The following is a 23,490-nucleotide window of genomic DNA, read 5'->3' as shown; positions in this document are numbered from 1 at the left end:
TTCATCTATTTTACCTATATAAAATTTTATAAAAAATGAAATTTTTTTCTTACCCCCACCCCAACCCTCTCCAACCCCCCACCCCCCCCCCCCCCCCCCCCAAAAAAAAAATCAGTTTCAAATATTTTACTTTTATAAAAGTTTTATAAAAAATGGAAAAAAATTCTTACCCCACCCCACGCCACCCCTCTCCGAACCCCAAAAAAATCAATTTCAAATATTTTACTTTTATACAAGTTTTATAAAAAATGGAAAAAAAAATTCTTACCCCCGCCCCACCCCCTCCACGGCACCCCGCCCAAAATTTCAATTTTCATATATATATTACTTCTATAAAACATTTATAAATAATGGAAAAGAATTTCTGGTCCCCCACCCCAACCCCCCGCCAAAAAAAAAAAAACAATTTCATATATTTTATTTTTATAAAAAAATTATAAAAAATGAAAAAAAAATCTTACCCCCTCCACGACCCCCACCCCTCACCCTTGAAATTTATATGAAAAAATTAATTTAACTTGACAAAAGAAAAAAATTATAAACATACACTTTACATTTGTATAATATGGGTTAACCCATAACCAACCTAATCATTTATCACCCAACCCATATTTATCCACATAAAATATGAGGTGTTTGAAACCGAACTCATTTTTATTGAAATCATTTTCAATCAAACCAAATCCACTCATTTGCCACCCCTATATGTAATTAATTTAAAGTATAATTATTTATAGGAAGATACTCTTAACCGTGCAAATTTTCCATGTATGTGTGAGCAGAAATCAAGTTCGGTGTAAACGTAAATACAACTACTTGTGTAATTATGGGTGTGGAAAATAGTGGGGGGCAGGTTTGATCATATATGCGAACAGGTGTGGTCCATTAGTCAGAAGAAGGGCAGTTTGGTCCATATTTATCTGTCGCTACCGATTTGGCCTTCAAGAAGGTTCTTGGAACGTCCAAAGCCTATTTCTTTATTAGTATCTCCCAAAGCAAAGAGGGCGAGAAAACCCTAGAAATCGAGCGAAGCAGAAAAAATGTCGCACTTCGGAAGAACTGGCCCACCGGATATCAGCGATACTTACTCTCTCCTCGTCCTCAACATCACTTTCCGTATGCCTTGAGATTTCTCTCTATATTTTTTGTTTCAAGTTTCGATTGTTGTGATTATGTTTTATGTAACAGGTACGACTGCAGATGATCTGTTTCCTCTTTTCGACAAGTACGGAAAGGTTGTCGATATCTTCATTCCCCGTGACAGAAGGTTCTCTCTTTACCTTTTTTTTCCCTCTAGCAAAGCACTGATTCGCTCGTTGAGACCTAATTCGATCTTCATAGAGTTCCTCGAGATATTTTTTGTTATAGCACCTATAATAACCGCCTTAATTGTTGTGCGGCCTTATTCCTAAAAAAAACGATGCACATTCTTCTTAGTAGAGGAAAAAGGAGCAAGAGAACAATTTTTTTTAAAAAATATTCTGTATAGGATAATTAACGGTAAAGTTCTTTCTTATAAAAACAATTATCAATTTACTAGGCATCGATTTGGATTTTGTTAGGTATATACTATCTGACTTTATTCGGTCTGCTCTTTTTAGGACAGCTTATCCGAAAATTTAGTATTCGGACTAGATTAATTGTAATGTTTTATAAAACTGTAAGTGGATTTGAAATAATTTGTTTGTGTAATCTTATAAAGAAGAGGGAAAGATAAGCATGTACTAAGTTATTTTTCTTAGCCTTTCTTCTATGGAGACATGAAATAATGGACGGGCTTAAATCTCAAAATGTAATTTTGCAGTCTATTTATCTGCCAAAGAATTTTATACTTCATGTTGTGACACATCGTTTCAGTAAAAGAATTGAAACACATAAGAGTTACTTATTGTATTTCAAAAGTTCTGCACGACTCATTACATGTGCATGTCTGAATGCTTTCTAAACTTTCCTTGTCACTGATCTATATTTATGTTGGTCTTGTAACAGGACTGGTGAATCACGTGGGTTTGCATTTGTTCGCTACAAGTACGCAGACGAAGCACAGAAGGCTGTCGATAGGCTGGATGGTAATTCACATTTTTTCTTTAGGCATCTTTTTAGTTGCCTTAGCTAGTTGGGTCATATAACTGAGCAAAAGAGAAAGCCTAGGTCAAAATGGTCTTAATGGCTATAGTTTAGGGTATGGCTAGCAGACTATGTCAGTTGGGATGTTGTTGATGGTGGGTGGAAGAATGTCGCGAGGGTGGGAAGATAGAAAATTGTCAAACATGATGCCATTTTGGCCAAATGAAAAGGTAACTGCTATAATATCCTACGAAGAGTGAAAAACTACAAGCACCACTATATTTTAGATCCTAATGGCTACTTATCCCAGCTTCATGTGATGTGCAACGTTTTACGTGTCAGTTACTTAGGGTTTTCACCTGAATATGAAGGTGGTGGCCTCTATGAACTGAGAAAATATAATGTCTTAAACTTGAAACTACCTAGGTTTTTCCTTTTAATAGCAGATTACACGATTCACTTAGTTCTGCATTTTGAGATTGTGTCCGTCGCTCTGCCCATGACATAGACTGGTTTTGAGTTGCACTTTAAACGATCTAGTCCTCGGTAAATGTGGCATCGCTTGAAAGAAAATCCAGCCTTTTAAATTGTAGATCTAATGTTATTTCAGATGAAATCTCAAATCACTTGTCTGAATGCTGGATGGGAGGAGATATTCCATTTTTTACCTTCTTTTACTGCCTCTGTTTGCTGCCAACCCTGGTTTGGAAGGATTGCCGATTTATTGGAGCTATGGCGATCAATCACACATCGAGCTCTCAGTACATAAACTGATAAAACTGCTTGTTTCCAATAACAGTGGCTAATTAGTTGGTGGATGCAGGTCTAGGGGTGTAGTTAGACAGGGACGGCTTAATGAGATTGATAGAGATTGAAGTTGATAATAGATAGGGTTTACTTTGGCTATTTTCTACTTTTTGCATTTGAAAAGTAAGAATAATTATTTATTAGGTGGCACCTTAGAATGCCTGAGATTTCAACTATGTTGTTATTATTTGTTAAAAACCACACGTTGTTGCTTATGTGAGGAAACAATGTGGTTAAGGCTTCTTTGGTGAAGCCATGCTAACTTTAGAGGAGTTAGCGCTTCAAACAATGGTGCACAAAGTGATTCCAAAGAGAGTCGGTTGCTCCGGTAAATCTCAACACTAGCTGCATACTATTCTTGGCAACTGAAATCTCTTTTCAACCTTATTTTGTATGTTTGATCGCATATTTTCTTTTGTTGAATAGGTTTAGAGATACATATGTCAACAAGATTGTGACTGTATGAATTTCTTGGCAGGAAGAGTGGTTGATGGACGGGAAATGGCTGTTCAATTTGCCAAATATGGGCCAAATGCAGAACGAATGTGAGTAACTGGGTCATTTTGCTAGTACATTAAACATGTGCTTCAATTAAATCTTCTACTGTGCATATTCTAGGAGCCTTGAATGAATCGCATGTTTGTCTCCCCTCTTTTTTATTACTTAAGGACTTCTCTCTTACTATGGAGGGAAGCCTTGGAGAAACGGTAAAGCTGTCTCCGTCTGACCTATAGGTCACAGGTTCAAGCCGTGGAAGCAGCCGCTAATGCTTGCATTAGGTAGGCTGTCTACATCACACCCCTGGGGTGCGGCACTTCCCTGGACCCTGCTAACGCGGGATGCTTTGTGCACCGGGCTGCCCCTTTTTAAAGGACTGTCTCTCGTAATATCTGATAATTCAATTTGTTTTACCCCTTGACTGTCTTGTTTATGGACTCTCCTCATAGCTTCTGATCTTATGCTATGTTTGTTCTCAGTCACCAAGGGAGGATCATTGAGAAGGTTTCTGCAGTCAAAGGAAGCTCAAGGAGTAGAAGCCCTCGTAGAAGGTCACCATTTCCAACTGTACCTACCATGCTGTTCTTTAAACCTACTGTATGTTTGTATAGATGTTTGCCATGTTTCTGGATTTTCACCTCATGCCATTGTTTGCCTGGTGACCGTCTTTTCAAATTATTTTGGACCTCGCCCTTTGCTGCTTGCCTGTTTTGATTAATTCAGTTGACGTGCCACAGTTGGCGTGCCAGGCTTTTAGGATAATTAAAAAATGTAAGGTCAAAGTGCGTGTCTAAGAGTTCAGATGTTTCTGGAGTAGCAGATGCCTAAAAGTGTATGGACCATTTGGAAGTATCAAACTCAAGATATTGAAGGCAAACAGAGTTTAAGAAGGCAGTTCACTGAGCTTTATTTTTTTTTCTTTTCCCCACTTCCTTGTTTTACATTCTTAAACATATTCTTAGAGTTCATCAGTTGTATGAATAGAATAGACTTCATTCATAAGAGCTATTAGGTTATACTGTTGTTGCTGCGTATATGATGTTCATAAATACCATATTCTTAGATTACAGAGGAAACACTTTGATGTTAACAAAACACATTTTTTTTTTTGGTGAAAGGAAAAAAAACATTTCTGTGCTCGTCTAGTGCCTGACCCGCTTATATGGTGAAGCCAGTGTTGAATTTTATCTTGTATAGTGAAACTGAGCGTATGAGCTCAAAATACAAGTTGCTGCGTTGTTCACGTGGAACTGTACTAGGGAAAGCTTGTCTATAGGTTACATCCAGATTGGTTCTTGGTTGCGGAAATATTCTTCGGTCCAACAACTTTGTTCATTTAGTTTACATCTGATGATTGATCTTGGGTTGATAAATTTGCTGGTTTTCACCTTTTAACAGATACCACGATGACTCTCACAGAGAGAGAGAATACAGGAGGAGTAGGAGCAGAAGCGTTGATCGCTATGAGCGTGATAGGTCTAGGCGGAGAGAGCGGGATTATCGCTATCGAAGTAGGAGCCGCAGCTTAAGTCCAGACTATGATCGATCCCGTGGTAGGGGACGTGACAAGAAACACCATAGGCGGAGTCCATCATATGACAGGTTTTCACTTGATCTATTATATACGACTTGTATTATCTTGTCTTTGCATTATGTCAGGCAGTTATTGTGAAATTTATTGCAGTGCTTCCCCAGCTCGGCGTAGCCCCAGTCCTCTCAGGAAAGAGTCTCCTCGTAAGAGCTTATCACCGAAAAAAGGAAGTCCCGAGAGGCTCAATCGCAGTGAGCGCTCTCCAACTCCTCGAAGCCGTTCCCCTCCAGGTCGAGCAATGGATTCACGAAGCCCTTCTCCTCGTGTTGATGAGGTGATACCCTGAGCTTTAATCTGACCGATCTCATTTTTCTTATTAAATCTATTTGCTGGGTCATTTATGCTCTTTTTTCAACTTTTCAGGAGTAATTTTCTGGTGGCATAATATGAGAACGGGCAGATGAAGTGCATCAACTTTAGCTGTCTTCTGAATGTGTTAGAACACAAACTGTGATGCAATTTCTATCTGATATTAGCTGACATTTGGTAGGACTGGTCTCCTGGTGTTTAATGTTTCTGTACTCTACGTAGTGCATGCTTTTGCTACTTAAGTATTCAATGTTATGGTACTAGATTGGGAACTTAAATCTTGAGTGATGATGCTGAAACTATATTGGTGGTATCCTCTTAGAACACTTTTTGCTGTATGCATACAACTGTTGCTTCTCTATATTCCTTCCTACTGCCGTACTTCCCAGTATTAGACAATGTTTGCTTCCTATGTATGTTCTAACTTTGTAACCAAACTCGTGCTGGGTTTTATAGTTATGATCGAGAGAAGGTTGGTGAGGTTGATGTCAGACGATGATGATGGTGATGTGGCTGTCAACCCATATAGTAGCTTATAGTTAGTTCGTGAGATTTGATGAGGATGATCGGTAGATGTGTTGATTGTCAGTGCTGATGGGCTGTTGATATGCAGCTTGTGATGCTGTTTTTAGTTAATGATTTTGCAATGCATGAACAGCAGATGCTGGCTGGCGATTTTCTGTGTGCACCTGTGTATAAAATATATTGGGTAAGCCTTTTTCTCCGGTCAAGAGCTCATAAGTCGTATCATGTTTTCATCCATAAGAAAGAGCGTATAAAAAATAAGCTTTATCCAAGGATTAACTTTCCCAAGGTATTGAACTTGTGTTTCTAGCTTTTACCTTTTTTTGTCTTTTGTGAAGTTTGGTGCTTATTTGTCTCTGAAACGGGATGGGGTGCAACTGGGTATGTTAAGGATTTGGACAGAGGATGAATCTGCCTCTGTGCCTGATGCTGCTAGGGAGGTGTCCTATTATCAAAGCTGATGCTAGTTGTCTGGTGTGCTGGCCCCTGAATAGGGTGAATATCTCATGTGGTCTATTTTTGCACCTTGCATAGCAGTCGAGAAATGTCGTACCTTTTCCACCCAGATGATCATGTCTGGTCGTGATGCTTCTGTAGACATTTTCTTGCTCGTGGGTCGTGATTGTAGCTGAATGAAGGCTGGTTAATTGTCCATTCCACATCCTTAGTGCACCTGATGTTCCAGAACCTCTTCACTTGATCTGACGTTATCCTTTATGTAGCTGATGGTTTTTTTTGGTGGTGATTCAGCTTTCAGCACATGTTTTTCCGCGTTGCGTTCTGTTTTATGTTGTTTATTCCCCATGGCTCGACCGGGTCAAGGTTATTATAAATTCTTTTAAACCTTGCAAACCAATGAGTAGTTGGTTGAATCCCTTGGTCTGATAGGCGGATTTAGTGTGGGTCTCTGGAATAGTTAATAATGAGGTTGGTAGTTTCATCTCCATGGAGGGGGGGGGGGGTGTATTGCAGGAGATATCAAGGTGTCTTGTGCATCTCACTGTTGTTTGTGGTATTAAGCATATAGCCATAATGTCTCGGCGTTGCTTAAGGTGAGAGCTGTGATGATTCTTTTACAATTTGTTTGTAGTGTTGTAAGATGTGGGTCATAGAGTGGATTTTGTCTTTTGTCGATTCTATGCAGCATCTGTTTTGCTGTTGCCACTTGGGTATAGTGGTTAATGTTCACTATTGTGCAATATGGTGTATTCAGGTTACAACATGCCTTTGGTTTTCCCTGCAGTTATTAAATTATGTTCTACAATTTTAGGTTGATTTGACTTGTAATATTTTTGAAGTAGTTTGTGTAACGTTATATAGTCAATTTGTTGAAGTACTTGCATATTGGAAAAAAGGTACTAGTTCCCGGAGAAACCAGTTTCACCATGAGAAAAACTTCAACAAGTTCATTTGCTTTGATCCGCCTTGTTTTCTAACTTCCAATACTTGAAATTAACAAACAATATTGTTATATTTTTGTAATTTCTCGTTTATCTTTACACTAATCAAACGCTGATATGGTTGTATTGTTGCATTGGGCCTAGCTGATTTAAGTTTTGTGAAATTTAGCTTGGACGATCAGCTTTTGGATTGCGAGCGACTGTCTGAAATGTAATTGGGAAACAGCTGCATTTCAACACAATGAAAATTTGAATAAATTCACGTTACCTAAAACATGGAAAATGGAGAAGTCCATTACAGTCCACCCGTCTGTGAAGGAGACGGATGAAGCTGCATACTTTTCTTCTAGAATTTAAACTACTCAAAACATTCAGCACATTTTGTTGGCGTTCATATGAAGACGTTTTTAACTGTAAGGCAGAATCTTTTCATGGTAGTTCTGGTCAAATATCGTTTTCCGTTAAAGGAGGGCTAAACATTAAATAGTTTAAAAGAGTGGTTAAATATTAATTAATTAGGAGCCTGAATGATAACTATTTGCTCGTCTCTCCCAAAATTGTTCGCTATAAAACGTATAGCGCACGAACTAGATCTAATAGTTTTAGATTCTAAGTTTTTCTTTATTGCGATATTTTCTTATTCTTGTAAGGGCATCTCCAACCTTGTGTACCATTTTTTGCATTAAAATGGCGTAAATTAATTTCAACCCATTGCACTATGTCAACAATTTCAACAGTCACAACCACAATAATCCTTGCTCCATATGCTTAATATTTTAATGATATCGGTGGATCTGGAAACGACCTACCAGAGTACTAAATTATTGTTATAATTTTCTAAATTATTATGTTATTTAATGTATTTTCAATTTTAATGTATTGAACATTAATATGTTATTGAACATTGTGTTATAATTTTAATGTATTATTTTATTGAACATTGTGTTTTAATTTAAATGTATTTTTAATTCTAAATTATTATGTTATTGAACATTGTGTTATTTATTAACACCATATTATATTTTATATTTGCAATGGTTATATATCTTTATACAATTATAACTTATAATAAAATTAACTTACAATTTTATATAAAAATAATATATACGAAAATTAATTTATAAAAATTACACTCCAAAATTAAGATGTAAAATTAATATTATAAAGATATTGCATAAAAAATATTTAGGTATATTAGGGACCTAAATGAAAAAATTAAAATCTATATATGTTAAATTAAAAGTGTTATATAATAAAAAAAATTGATGAATAGTAATGATTTGGTGCAACACTATTCACACATCAAAATGGTTTAAGAAATGGTGAAAGGTTGGAGCTCTAAAACACCATTCTTTTACACCAAAATAGCATTTGGTGCAAGGTTGGAGATAGGCTAATAAATAAAGGAGAGATACAGAATTTGTCGAAGTGGGTGCGTAGCATAGGCATCCTAGAAGACTTACGGCAGAAGTCTGGGTTTGTAATTTCACTCTTATGATAATTTAGAATTCCAGCATGCATAAACTTTAGTTGGCGGGAGTTATGTTAGCAAGAAAAGGCAGTTATGATACGAACTAATTGTGTCTAGAGCTCTTTTGGTGCCAAAGTTTTATCGAAGGATATACTCAAGTGACCTTGAATAGCTTAAGGGCGAACTTTGACTTATCTTCAAGAACTAACCTTGCTCTAACTGCAAGATTTAATATTCTTGTACCCGACAACTGAAGATTTATTTCAAGAGTAATAGTATATATTATTGCAGAGAAACTTTTAATGTGATTGCGCATATAATGCATATGTGGCTCCTTAAATTTGTCCATTTTTTACATTGTGGCACTTCAATTAAGTGTTGTTCCTATTGAACTCCTAAACTTGGCATCAAATGTGTGTATGAAACACAATCCGACTTACATAGCGTAATGGTGAGTTTCATTTTTTTTAGCCTTGCGCGTGAATGTGAACCGCATCCTGGAAAGTTCAACTAATTAAAACACCCCATTTTAATTATACATCAGATAGGAAGAAGTGTGTTATTACATTATACAAGTGAAGAAACGCCACTTAAACCAATCAAATAACACAACTGGAAAATAAGAAATCAAAATTGGAAACTAAAACTGAATAAAAACTGAAAACTAGAACTGAAAAATAAGAACCAAAATTGAAAAATAAAAACCCAAAACTGGAAACTAAAACTGAAAACTAAAAAACCAAAACTTAATATCTGATGTGTATAATTAAAATGGTCTGGGTGTTTTAATTGGTTGACTTTTCCGTAGGATGCGATTGACATTCATGCGCAAGGCTAAAAAAAATTGAAACTCGCCATATATGTTATGGAAGTCGGATTGTGTTTGATAGACGCATTTGAGACCAAATTTAGAGGTTCAATAGGAACAACACTTCGTGAAAGTGTCAAAATGGAAAAAAAGGACAGGTTTAGTGCCACAATGGATTTAATGTTTTTGATGATTGAATACTCTTCATCACGCTTTAATGCCACAATGGACAAATTAGAATGCCATTACCAACTGTGGTTATCGAATATCTCAAAATTTGATAGGTCACAGGGTTTCTAATTTATGCAACTCAATATCTTGATGAAGGCGGACAGATGACTCAGCTTATGATTTCCATAATCCACAGGAGAAGGATTTGGTAGAGGAGAGAAGAAACACTTGAAGCTAAGACTCGAATACGATTGGTTTTTTTCCTATAAGCTATATAATTATAAGACGCCATTTATACTTAAGATCGATATCGAAGCCATAAATACTTGTTGGATCATATATCTTCGACTTTATAACTAACTAAGGAATAAGAGTCCTAAGATGGCCCTAATGACAGGATTGAATCTTCAAGCACGATCTTCATTTCACTTTCCTACAAGCTAGAGAGATTCAGTTTAACGATTTGTACTAGATGTCCTCACACATTGTATTGTTACTGCTATTATACCATTGAAGAAAAAAAGCAGAACATTAAAACCTGGATGCAGAAATTTCTGAAATATTAATCTACTTCCTACCCGGTACAGCATTAGAAACCAAAATCTTGTTTAATATACAACGAATTGGTACAAAATGACATGGTAATTACAATCATTGTTGATCCCTCTTACTCATTCATCGCTAGAAAGAGAGCCTTTGCCTCCAAGTGTCTGAATTATGGCCTCTAGAAGTTTGATTTCCTTATCTCGCTTAGATATCTCTTCTTGTTTTGCACGCAGCTCTTCCATGTGCAGTTCAAATACTCCTGCAACCGCAGAGGAACATGTAAGCGCAAATCCATTTTGTGAGGACATGGCTGGACAAGACTCAATTCTCTATTACCAGATGACTGATTGTGTATTATCATGTTCACTGTTGCTTTACAACCAAAGGAAACCAATTTGGTATGGACGGCAAAATGACAGATAAAACTCACTTGGCTAATCTAGATAACTTAAAATTCCATTGTGCTCGCCAAAAGAAGTCTACGTTACCATCGGCACCCTTTAAAAACCCATCCTCTATGCCCTAGCTGAACAAACTGCAGCAACAACCCCCCCCCCCCCCCCCCCCCAACCACCACCACCAAAGAAAAATAAAGAGAGAGACAGCGAGAGCAAGTCAGCTATAGAGCTATAGTGAGTTTGATATGAAAAAGGGGTGTCGACAGTAGCACGAATACAACATTGAGCGAAATTCTTTTTGGTCCTCAAGTGTGAATCTTTTAATTTTTAAGGATGAAAAAACAAAAAAAGAGAACAAAAGAGTATCAGAGACTAAGAGGCCCATGATTATGCAATATAATTGGTACTTGAGTTCCTCTCAACGTGGTAGGGTGAGGTTATAATAACCGCTTATACAAGCATCATATTCACTGTAGCAGAAGTCCATAACTGATTTACGACAACAACATACCCAGTGTAATCCCACAAGTGAGGAAGTCCGTAATTGATTTGAACGACATAATTCACATAGCTCTAATTAAGTATAGCTGAAGTTCAAAATTTAGTCAGAAGTACATACTTGTGGTATTCTCAAGCTCTCTTGTAACCTCTTGTGCACGTAGTTCAGCAGCCTTTTGAGCTGCCTCAGCCTGTCTTTTCTCAGTCCGTGCATGAGCAGCAGCAGAAATAGCATTATCTAATTCTCGCTCTAAAGTCTGAACTCTTTGTTCAAGAACCTGTAGCCATAGAATAGTCATTACTTTCATAAATAGTGGGAGCAAGTACACAACAACAATTACGCCTTGTCCCAAACAAGTTGAGGCCAGTTATATTTTTTTTTGAAACTGGTAACATTGATATTAATAGCACTAGGGCAGTGCTGAAGCCATATTTACAGAGGAGAAGTCCCCGCAGCCAACAAAAATCCTAAACAACAGTTACAATTGCCCTATAAAATCTATTAAGGAAACCTCCACCTCTAAGTAGCATTCTTTACACCAAAAGTGAAACAAAAGTAGACACTTCATCTTAATATCCTGCACATGATTACCCCTATCATCAAAAACCCTAGAGTTTCTCTCTTTCCAAATTGTCCACCAAATACAAGCAGGAACCAATCTCCACCATTTCTTCTGTCTAACTGACTCCCAAACTGTTCCAGCTCTTAAGCAGATCAACAGTGTTTGCAGGCACACACCATTTGATCCCCACAATATTGAGAAAGAGTTGCCACAGCTGAATAGTGAAAGAACAATGAAAGAAACAGATGGCTATTTGTTTCTGTGTAAGATTCACAAAACAAACATCTGGAGCATACCTCGAACCTCCTTCTACTCAACCTTTCTCGAGTCAAAACTGCCTGCCTAGCCACCAGCCAGGTGAAACATAGAACCTTTGTAGGAGCATTAGTCTTCCAGATTCTTACTGATCATGTTTGTGAATTTAAACTCATCTCAAGCTAATATTATATAAAGTTAAAACAATTGCGAGAAGTTCCTGTATTTTCTACTGGCATCTAAATCTTTGGTGGGCTAAAAGACTCCTAGAAAGCATATGACCTCAAGTGAGCGTATTGATAAGGCTATAGCCTGTTTTCAACTAATTGGTATCACCTATATAAATTCTTTTCTCCCATTGGGCTCTAGCTTTTGCTAAGTTTACATGGATTCCAAGAGATTGTAAATCCTTCGAGACAACTTTCTTTCATGTGATTTTAGGTCTACATTGTCCCATTTAACACCTTCACTCACCATGGTTTCACACCTATGAACCGATGCATCTGGAGGTCGACATAGGATATGATCAAACAATCTCAAGCGACCTTCTCTCATTTTATCCTTGATGTGTGTTACTTGCACTTCATGGTGAATGTAAAAACTTTTAGTCTTATCTGATCTTATATTACTGCACATTCATTTTAGCACCACATCTTTGTTCGGCACTCATCCTGTGAGTGTGTTAAGACTTTACTGGCCCAACATTAGCTCCCATATAACACTGTCGGGTCTTGTAATTTTTCTATAGACTAGGCATCCTTCTATCACATAACATTCTGGTAACACTTCTACATTTCAGCCGTTCAATTTTGATTCTATATGCAATATCTTCATCTATCCTACTACTCTCCTAAAACGATGAGTCTAGACTTGCAAGAATATATGTGATAAAAATGAATCTTGGGTAGATAACTAACATTCTTGACTTCCAAGTATGCTGAACAACACCATTTCTTGATTATCCATAAATAAACTATATCAATCAAGACAGTAGTAACTTGCAAAAGATGAGGATAAAAGAATTACGACTCAAAGCAGAAGGGGGAAAGTCATCAACTAAATGTTATTGCTTAAGCTCTATGCATTACACCCAATTTACTCCAATGACAAGACAAAAGAACTCTTCCACCCTGTGCAATTATCAGCAACGCCTGAGCTTCTACAACGTCCAAAAAGCTGGCTGGCCTGAATCCTCACTGAATCCCTTTCCTCAATCTATAATATTAGTTCTTTTTTTGCTGTAATTTTCACTGAAGTGTTCCATCCAAAGCTCGCTAATGCGCTTGCTTTTATATCTAATAGATGCGGCCTGTTGACCTCTCCTTCTTTTCTTCACCCACTATAACGGTTTCTGGGTTTTCCTATTCAACTTCATTGCATCTCTCTTTCAGTTTCCGGAGATAGCATCAACATCAAAGCTGGAAACTAACACTTGTAGGGTTAATGAATTAGACAAAGGTAATTTAACTCAACAAGCTTTTTTTCATATGTAACTAGGTTACAGTCCGTCTCGTTTATCGTTGTTCTTGCATGAAATTGTTGCTTCCTCTTAGTTTGTTCATTTACGCTGAAATTAAATCTACAGTTATAGATGTTATCCATCTAGTCAAATTCAACTCGAGGGCCGAAGTTATCCAAACTTTTCTGCTTCCTCTTGTGTCCACATTTAGGCTTATATTAAAGCCACAGTTGCCGTTGTCACTTTATCACACTAGGATGTGTTGTTGACGCCATCTGGAACTAGTGGAGATAAAAGGATTTTGAAGTTCCCTCAAGTCTTAAACCAAGGATTGTCGGATCATTTTCCTTTTAGCCCTGGAGTCTTTAAAACATGTTTGCTCACAGTTCCCGAAATGTCTAGACTTAAAACACAGTACTCAGTGGGACTTCTGATGTGGTAGCTAATGCACTTCTGAAGAGAATGCAACTTGCATGATAATAAGATTTGACTAGTGAAGGAGAGTTTAAAATCAAGATCTAAAAGTTTCTAAAGAGTATCTTGTTCCTGAGCTTTCTCCAAACTTTTAGTTAGTGATCTGATTTAGTGTTCAAGTTGCTCTATGTTTTTTGTGTGCGGCTTAGCTCAATATAAGAGTTCTCTGTTACTGTACTGTTGATAACAGCTCACAAGTGGAAAATTGGAACAGCAGCCAATTCAGCTAGCAAAAGAGTTGGTCTACAGCGGATTTAGAAAGCGGCTCAGCTAGATTCCAAGCTAAAAATCTTATGCTGATCTTTTACTCTCAAACTTATTAAGATGACACTTTACTTCCAAGCAACATACACCACATTATAATATCATTAGGGAATGAGAGAAACAACTCAAAACCTTTAAAAAATAAAACGTACAAGAAGATTCCTCATATAACATCTTAAGCTACATGAAATAAGGAACTTTCCTAGTTAACCTAGACTTGTATGATGAACCTAGACGCATGTAAAATTTAAATTAGAGCAGTTTCAAATGACAAACTCGATAAAATTTGCTAAAAACATCCGTTTCTCCTTTCCGTCTGTCCTTCTCTGCTTATCCTACCTGCTACTTTTCTGCACTTCATAAACACAATAAACATTTTTCAGCTAAGCGCTTATTCTCTCTACTCTTCTGTTGCATCATTCTCCTATTATTATTATTTTTTTTTTTTGTTCTTCTTCTCCATCTCTATACTTAAGTCTGCTACTACAGAAGTTTTCTCTGCAGTGTCTTCTCCAAATTAGCATCATCTAAACTTGTTCTTTAAAAATTAGAATATAAGGCCTGCTGCATCAGACTCTCTGTCTAATTACACTAATAACAGATTAAACTAGTGTTATGCGCGCACATTGGTTTTCAGTTTGATTCACCAATAACAGATTAAACTAGTGTTATGTGCGTACATTGATTTTCAGTTTCATTCACCAATAACAGATTGCCTTTTCCAACTGACTAGAAGCAAATTGACAGTATTGCGTCCAGACAACAAAATGAACAAATTACACAAAACAAACAACTACTCGGCGCATTAATAGATCGTTCTTTTCCTACTGATCAAACATTAGTCAACAAATTACACAAATATAGACTGAATCATCACTAGCAAGTCACTCATCAGAATAAACAAATTAGAGAAAAGAAACTGAACAATTCACCATATAAGCTGGTCAAAGTGATGTTAGTTAACCTTAATAGTGCGGGCTTGTTCGGAGGTGAGAGAGGCTTTAGCAAAAGTGTCGTCGTCAACGAACACTGCTTTGTTGACAAGTAGCTTTTGAAGGGATTGGAGATTGGCTGTCATCTCTGATATATTTCCGATCGCAGCGCTCCATCTCTCTTTCCCCTTTTCCTCCATTTCTTGATCCAACCGGGGCGTGATCCTCCTAGACTATAATCACACTTGACCCGCTACTTGGTTTGGTCACTTGAGTTTAATTTTGACTCTAATTTTGTACACAATAAGGTGTAAGAAATCAATATTTTTTCAGCAAAATAAGTGAATTTGGATAGGTAAGTAAAATATATTATTTTAAAAAATATTATATATAATCTAGATAAATACTATGGGAGTTGAAATTGTGGTGGGAGGGGGTGAAGATGAGGTGAGTTCTAGTGCAAGGGGATGACCGCCATTTATTGGGCTTGTGTTCCCTACTTCGATTAGGTAAATCATTTTTAAGGAATTTGTTTTCCTAAAGATTTTTTTTTTAAGAAATTTGTTTTCTTTAAGATTTTTTCTTTTAACCAATCGAAGATGAGAAAATTGAAATCGAGCACAACATACATGTTTTTGGCACGAGGGAAAATGTTTTCTTAAATGAGTTGTTTTCCGACAAACAAATATCAAACAGGATTTTTCTAAGTAAATATTTTGTTAATTAAAAAAGATAAAATGACTTCTCTGCTTGTATCTTTTTCTAATAGTCCATTGAAAGTGGAGTAGTTGCTAAAATTTAGAATGTACTCTAGTTGATAGTTGGATGAAAAACATTTCCGGGAAATATTTTCATCATTACCAAACACACCGTATATTTTATTGTCTCAAATTATTCTGAACTATTTCAATCATTTGTAATCCATGTGCATGTCGCTAATGTGTGGACTCCTTTTTTCATTCTTCATATAAATATAATTAATAAAGAGGTCGACAAGTGTTTTTATTTTTCTTAGGTTTAATTGAACAAAAATGAATAGGTCCCACAATGTTTCGGTTTGTCCTGGTTTAATAGTTTGATTTGTTGAATAATCATACCGGTAATCATTTTTAAGAGAATTAGGTATCACAAACATTCTGAGTGAATATGAAAGGGTTATTTATAAAACGGAAAAGGCTCAAATATGCCATCAAATTATCGGAAATGACTCATTTATGTCACTCGTCCGTAGTTTGGCTTATTTATGCCATCGAACTATCGGAAATGGTTCATTTATGCCACTCATCAATAGTTTGACTCATTTATGCCATCGTCCGTTATCAAGATGACTCATTCATGTCATTTTTCATTAAAGCCGATTTTATAATACCATCATAAAATCGACTTTAATGAAAAATGACATCCGATAGTTCGATGACATAAATGAGCCAAACTACTGACGAGTGACATAAATGAGCTATTTCCGATAGTGTTTGCGCCGAATTACGGGTAACAATTAGATTTGTACTTGGTGGTATAGGATAGATGGATAATATTTAATCTATTTTGGTTGGTATGAAGTATTAACGGATATATTTATAGTTATATTTATATGTGTATGTGGTCGAGCTATATATAGTAACGGATGATTCGTGCCGAATATGCTAAGTAATACTGAAAGACTAAATCAGCTAAGGAAGAACACCACGAAATCCGGACCAATATATTTTGAAGAGAGCTTTTATATTCTTGATGTTTACAATGTAGTAATGTGTGAAAAGCTAACCTAAAAAAAGGTTGCCCTTTATTTATAGGTTTTCCTCATGAGCCTCTTAGTACAATGCAAAAAACATTTATGAATAAACCCTAAAAAAGATAAGGCTGATTCGTATAGTCTGACACCTGTACGGTTGTCAGCGCAAATGGCGGAACGGTATTACGACGCGTGGAAGCCTCACAACTAGTTATCCAGACCAACGGACACGCTTGTTTGGGCTCAGACTAACCGGACCAACGGACACACTTATTTTGGCTTGGGTCAGCTATACCCGGTATGACACCCCCGGTGTGGGCAACATTGATCGTGCTCATATCTATTCGGACCTATCTTTGGCTCCGGTCTCATCGGTCATACGTTGACCTGATTTTTATCGTATACAGATAGTCCCCACACTTTCCGGATCAGAGTGATTACCACACTTTTTGAATCCTCCTCTATTCGCACCAGAGTGATTACCACAGGTACCTTCGTGGATTTCTCTCATCACATAATCTGTCTCTCCGGGGCCCAAACATTTAGCCAAAGGTCGAAAGAAAGACCGGCGATACAATTGACCGTCTACCAAGCAGAACCGAGCTACTTTGGTCCGGAGTGATCGTGATTCTTTTGGGTCGCTCGGGAGCTTCCCATCTTGCAAGTAGTCGATGTATCTGTTGCGCCAATCCCAAGTTAGACCCATTGTGTTTATCGTGGCCTGATCGTTTTCTACCGCCGAGTTCATCAATTGGACTACGGTACCGGGGTTGAATTCCTCTGCTTCGACCGAAGAGCCCAAATCGGCCAATACATCTGCTTCGTTGTTCTGCTCCCTGGGTACATGTTGCATGGTCTGATACTCTCAAATTACACCTATTAATGGTATAACGCGGGCGTTGTCAAATATAGTAACCCAGCAAGGTTAGGGTCGAATCCCACAGGGAATATGGTGTGAAAAGGTTACTAAAGTCGTATGATGCTAAGTTTAGGTCTAATATCTTAATCCGATGATTTTGGTAATAGTTGATTTTTCTATGACTAATTGCTATCTACTTGCTTTGGTGGACATTTATGGTAAAAGAAACTAAGGTTGTGTCCCTGTTAGATAGAGTGTATGATCATGGGCATTGATCTTGATATACTTCTAATGGATCATTATATGAATGCACTTAATCTCTATATGAATCTCTACTGTTTCCCAATAAATAAAGATTATCTCTTTCTATGATTTTCCCAAATATAAGAAAGTAACTATGAAGAACGATTAATTATGCCAAGTAAATTCTTCTTATTCCTAAGTGAATTTATTAAACAAAGTTTAAAGCTTTGAGTCTTTGTTATTTATTCTTACCAACCCTAATTATTTTCCCAAATAAATCAAGGTTTATGGCTTTAATCAATGTTTGCAACCATTAATTATGAATGAAGAATGAAGAATAAATAAACCCTAATAATCCATTATGTGAATATCAATCACAAACCCAATCACAAAACACCCATCATTGGGTTCACAACCCTAGTAAGGGAATTTAGCTACTCATGACAAAGAACAAGAAATAAGAAATTGAAGAATTCATAATTGCTTACTTTGGAAGAAAAGAGGAATTGATAATACTTGAATTGATGTTTGAACCTTCAAAAACTAGAGAGTATTTAATGTTCTAAGCCAAAAGTCAAAATATAATAACTGATAACAATTAAAACCCTACAATGGACTATTTATAAGTTTCAAAACGTAAAATTACAGAATTTGCACTTAAGTCCCAGACGACACTTATACGGTCCGTACAACTTTTCACGGACCGTATAAGACTTATACGGCCTTCATCTATGTGTCTGCAGAGAATGATACGAACTGGCCTTCCACGGTTCGTATAACTTTATACGGCTCGTACAATCCTGCCCATGAAACATCTTTCGACATCGTCACATCTACTTATACGGCCCGTACAATATTGTACGGTCCATATAATTGTTCGTGGTTCAACATCTATCCATTGTGACATTCTGTTACTTTGCCACCTTTTGTACGACCAGAACTACGGTCCGTGCAACTTTCTACGGATCGTGAGAATCAAGCTTCAGTGCAACTTTTCCGTAATTTCTACTTTTTGAGCCCGAACTCTATGATTCACCTGAAACATGACAAAAACACATCAAAACCACACCCACTTACTTAAAAACAAGTAAAACTTCTTGTAAAAAGGTATCAATTGTGCCTCAATTTCTTGGCACATCAACACCCCCAACTTAAAGTCTTTGCTTGTCCTCAAGCAAGTAGTGGACACTACTAGGACTCGACTAACACCTAGGTATCATAGAGTAATAAGGTATACATCGGTTTTGACTCTGAACTACTGGCATGCATGTTTTTCTTTCAAGGACCTCCCCCAAAAAAATTCGATTCTCAAACCATATACACCACCCAAAAACGTTATGACTAACAATGAAGCTTCAATGCATGACATTACATTATTGAACATATCATGTTGCACACAAATGCTACTTTAGGCGGTCGCCTTAATTTGCTCAATTCTCATCCTTATGCCCTCTCATAGACCAAAGAATCTCCCAACACACATATGTACAAAGAGAATGGGACGAAGACGAACGAGAAAAGAAAATCACTCACACTCACAATGAACTTCATATCTACACATGCAAATACCATAGGCTTGCCCATATTTTCTCTGTTTTCATCCTACGTTTGTTCGGTTGTGATCACATTAGGACTTGTTTTGGCTTGTAATGTAGGCTTAGGGACGGGTAGGATACTTTTTGGATATTAGTGACTCACCCTCCTCGAACGTTACAACATCTCTTCACCTTAATTCACCATTTCTTTTCTTCCAACCCCTTTTGTTTTCTTTCAATCTTTTATCAAAACGTAAAATTACAGAATTTGCATTTAAGTCCCAACCGGCACTTATACGGTCCGTACAACTTTTCACGGACCGTATAAGACTTATACGACCTTCATCTATGTGTCTGCAGATAATAATACGAACTGGCCTTCCACGGTTCGTATAACTTTATACGGCTCATACAATCCTACGAACTGGCCTTCCACGGTTCGTATAACTTTATATGGCTCGTACAATCCTGCCAGTGAAACATCTTCCGACATCGTCACATCTACTTATACGGCCCGTACAATATTGTACGGTCCGTATAATTGTCCGTGGTTCAACATCTATCCACTGTGACATTCTGTTACTTTGCCACCTTTTGTACGACCAGAACTACGGTCCGTGCAACTTTCTATGGACCGTGAGAATCAAGCTTCAGTGCAAATTTTCTGTAACTTCTACTTCTTGAACCCGAACTCTATGATTCACCTGAAACATGACAAAAACACATCAAAACCACACCCACTTGCTTAAAAACAAGTAAAAATTCTCGTAAAGAGGTATCAATTGTGTCTCAATTTCTCGACACATCATGGTCCATTTTTTGAACCGGTGTAATATCACCTGAGTTTTCTCTAAGTATCTTTGCATTCGCTCATCCTTGACCTCGAAAACGATATTCACCTGGTTCACGACCAGGAGAGAGTCGCATTTTGCTTCGATTACTTCAGCTCCCAGACTCCGAGCCAATTATAAACCTGCAGTCGTAGCCTCATACTCGGCTTCATTGTTAGTCAATTTTATAGTTCTGATCGATTGTCTAATGACGTCACTGGCGGGGGCCTTAAGAACAATGCCCAACCCGGAACATTTCAGGTTCGATGCCCCGTCTATATATAGAGACCAGATACCCGAAGCCTTTTCCGAGGTTAACCAAAGCTCTTTCTCTACCTCGGGAATCATGGCGGGGTTAAAGTCTGCCACAATATCGGCTAAGACTTGAGATTTAATAGCTGTTCTAGGCTTATACTCGATATCATACTCGCTAATCTCTATGGCCCATTTGGTCAGTCTACCTGCTAACTTCGGTTTATGCATGGCATTTTTTAGCAGGTAAGTAGTTACTACACATATGGGATAGCATTGAAAGTAAGGTTTTAGCTTTCTCGAAGCACTTACCAATGCCAAAGCTAACTTTTCGAGATGCGGATAACGGGTCTTCGCATCCCCTAAGGTCCTACTCACATAATAGATTGAAAATTGCGTACTTGCTTTTTCTCAGACCAAAACACCGCTTACCGCTACCTCGGATACGACAAGGAATAGTAATAGCTGTTCGTCTGCCTTCGGTGTGTGCAGCAGGGGCGGGCTCGATAAGTACCTCTTTAATTCCTGCAAAGCCCTTTGGCATTCCGGTGTCCAGACGAAGTCATTTTTTTCTCAGCAATGAGAAGAAACGGTGAGTTTTATCCGAAGACCTCGAAATGAAACGGCTCAGAGCTGCTATCTTTCCGGTGAGCCTTTGTATGGCCTTGACCTTGTTCACCACTTTAATATCCTCAATGGCTTTGATCTTGTCTGGATTGATTTCAATTCCCCGGTTCGACACCATGAAGCCTAATAATTTGTCCGATCGGACACCGAAGGCACACTTCTTCGGGTTCAGCTTCATGTTATATTTGTGAAGTACATCAAAGGTATCTTGCAAATGTTTTAAATGGTCCTCTGTTTCCAGGGACTTGACTAGCATGTCATCAATATAAACTTCCATTGTTTTCACTATCTGTTCTTCAAACATTTCGTTAACTAGGCATTGGTAAGTTGCTCCGATATTTTTTAACCCAAATGGCATGACATTGTAACAATAAGTCTCATACAGGGTAATGAAAGAAGTTTTCTCTTAGTCCTCCGGGTTCATCCGGATCTGGTTGTACCCGGAATAGGCATTGAGGAAACTTAACATCTCATGGCCGACCGTCGCATCACATTTTTTAACTCAAATAGCATGACATTATAACAATAAGTCCCATACCGGGTAATGAAATAAGTTTTCTCTTGGTCCTCCGGGTTCATCCAGATCTGGTTGTACCCGAAATAGGCATCGAGAAAACTCAACATCTCATCCCGGCTGTCGCATAAATCATTTGATCAATGTGAGGCATGGGAAATGAATCCTTCGGGCATGCTTTGTTTAGGTCTTTATAACCAACACACATTTCAAATTTATTACCTTTCTTTGGCACCACAACTATGTTAGCTAGCCATTCCGGGTATTTTACGTCTCGGATAGAGCCTATTTTTAAAAGCTTTGTCACCTCATCTTTTACGAAGGCATGTTTTGACTCGGCCATTGGTCTTTTTTTCTGCTTCACCGGGGTGAATTTCCTATCGAGGCTGAGATTATGAGTTGTTACTTCTGGTGGCACACCTGTCATGTCTATATGGGACCACGCAAAACAATCGGCATTAGCTTGAAGAAACTTAATTAACTTGTTCCTGAGCTTTGAGGTTAACCCCGTGCCTAGGTATACCTTTCTATCCAGTAGATGTACGAACAATAGTCCTCTTGCACGCCAAGGTAGATTTGGTTGCATCCGAGTCATTCGGTGATACAAACGATCTAGGCACGCCGAAATCATCCTCTTTACCAGCCGGGTCCGTTTCCTTCTACTCCACTTTCGAACTCGTATTCTTTAATTGCTATTTGGTGTCCTTGTCTTTGATTGATTCATCATCTCTTTGATCCGGTTTCTTTGGAAAGAGGGGTACTTCCTTGACCGCGAACATTTCCCTTGCTGCGGGCTGTTCGCCTCGGATAGTTTTTATCCCTTCCGGGGTTAGGAACTTCAGCAACTGATGTAATGTCGATGGTACTGCTCTCATGCTATGAATCCATGGTCTGCCGAGTAAAGCATTATACTTTGTATCTCCCTTGATGACGTAGAACACCGTCTGCTGTATGGTGGCATCTGTTGACACCCAATTTTGTCCCGCCTCTCCTCCGAAATACCTATTTATGCTTCTAACATTTTTGGAAAATTAGAAAAAATATATATTATATTTTACTATAATTATTAGCCTTTATCAATGCCGGCGTTTCACTAGTCTATTATTATTATTATTATTATTATTATTATTATTATTATTATTATTATTATTAATATTATTATAACTCACATTTTATCATTTCAGCACATTTTACCAGCTTACGCACACGTATCACATTTTTCTTTGCATAATTAAATAATAGTGCTTATTTACTATGGATTTTCGAAATATTATTGCACGGCTATTACAACGCCATTTTTTTATCCGAGCACTAATAATTGCATATTTTATATTAAGTAATATTTTAACACAAGTTATTTAAATAGGTCTTTTATTTAAATGTAGTAGCCAAATCAACTCGTACTATTTTCGGACCGATTCACAAAACCAGTCCACATTTTAATTTACCTGGCCACATTTTAATTCAATCAGCCCATTCTTTTCAATTCATTAGCCCAAATCGATTAGCCCACATTTTAAGTACCCCAGTCTATATATTTTTAGCCCAACCCAACACACTATTTGAACTGACCCGGTCCAGCCCAATGACCCGACCCGGGTCAGTTGAAACAAAAGAACCCTAGGGTTCTTTCATTTTCTCGCCAGCCGCGCTTCCCCTCCCCGCTTCCCTTCTCTCTCTTCTCTCCCCTTTCCCTTTTTCGCCCATCACTCCCACCGTGCCCTCTGTCACCACAACTTCGCCTTGTCCCCCACTCCTCTCTTTCATCGTCATCGTCATCTCCTCTCCACTACCCTTGTTCCCCACGCTCCCTTCCTCTGCAACCCCCACTTCTCCTGTCCGTCATCGTCTCCCCCCACATT

At 37.7% G+C, this 23,490-nt stretch overlaps 2 protein-coding genes across 4 annotated transcripts; one reads left to right on the top strand and one right to left on the bottom strand.

Moving 5' to 3' along the window:
- The first annotated feature begins 954 nt into the window (after positions 1-954).
- LOC132598782 (serine/arginine-rich splicing factor SC35-like) lies at positions 955-7,072 on the top strand. Of its 3 annotated transcripts, XR_009566676.1 has the most exons (10): positions 955-1,116; positions 1,189-1,267; positions 1,990-2,069; positions 3,353-3,419; positions 3,852-3,923; positions 4,771-4,974; positions 5,057-5,237; positions 5,327-5,449; positions 5,729-5,981; positions 6,136-7,072. XR_009566676.1 is itself a non-coding variant. In XM_060311865.1 (8 exons), exons 1-8 carry the CDS (start codon positions 1,041-1,043, stop codon positions 5,330-5,332), a joined length of 765 nt encoding a protein of 254 aa, XP_060167848.1. In that variant the 5' UTR covers positions 956-1,040; the 3' UTR covers positions 5,333-5,633. The 3 variants fall into 3 exon arrangements, 1 of the variants encoding a protein (XP_060167848.1); XR_009566675.1 differs by having other exon boundaries at positions 5,729-7,072; XM_060311865.1 differs by lacking the exons at positions 5,729-5,981; positions 6,136-7,072 and having other exon boundaries at positions 956-1,116; positions 5,327-5,633.
- A 3,116-nt stretch (positions 7,073-10,188) lies between these two features.
- LOC132598781 (uncharacterized) lies at positions 10,189-15,327 on the bottom strand. The gene is made up of 3 exons (XM_060311864.1): positions 15,069-15,327; positions 11,211-11,367; positions 10,189-10,452 (listed from the first exon to the last, which is right to left on the bottom strand). The coding sequence occupies exons 1-3, from the start codon at positions 15,234-15,236 to the stop codon at positions 10,319-10,321; spliced, it is 459 nt and encodes a 152-aa protein (XP_060167847.1). The 5' UTR covers positions 15,237-15,327; the 3' UTR covers positions 10,189-10,318.
- Positions 15,328-23,490: the final 8,163 nt, after the last annotated feature.

Source organism: Lycium barbarum, chromosome 6, assembly GCF_019175385.1.
Source record: "Lycium barbarum isolate Lr01 chromosome 6, ASM1917538v2, whole genome shotgun sequence".
Classification (NCBI taxonomy): Eukaryota; Viridiplantae; Streptophyta; class Magnoliopsida; order Solanales; family Solanaceae; genus Lycium; species Lycium barbarum.
Note: the sequence above shows the minus strand (reverse complement) of the source record. Positions and strands in the feature narration are given on the sequence as shown.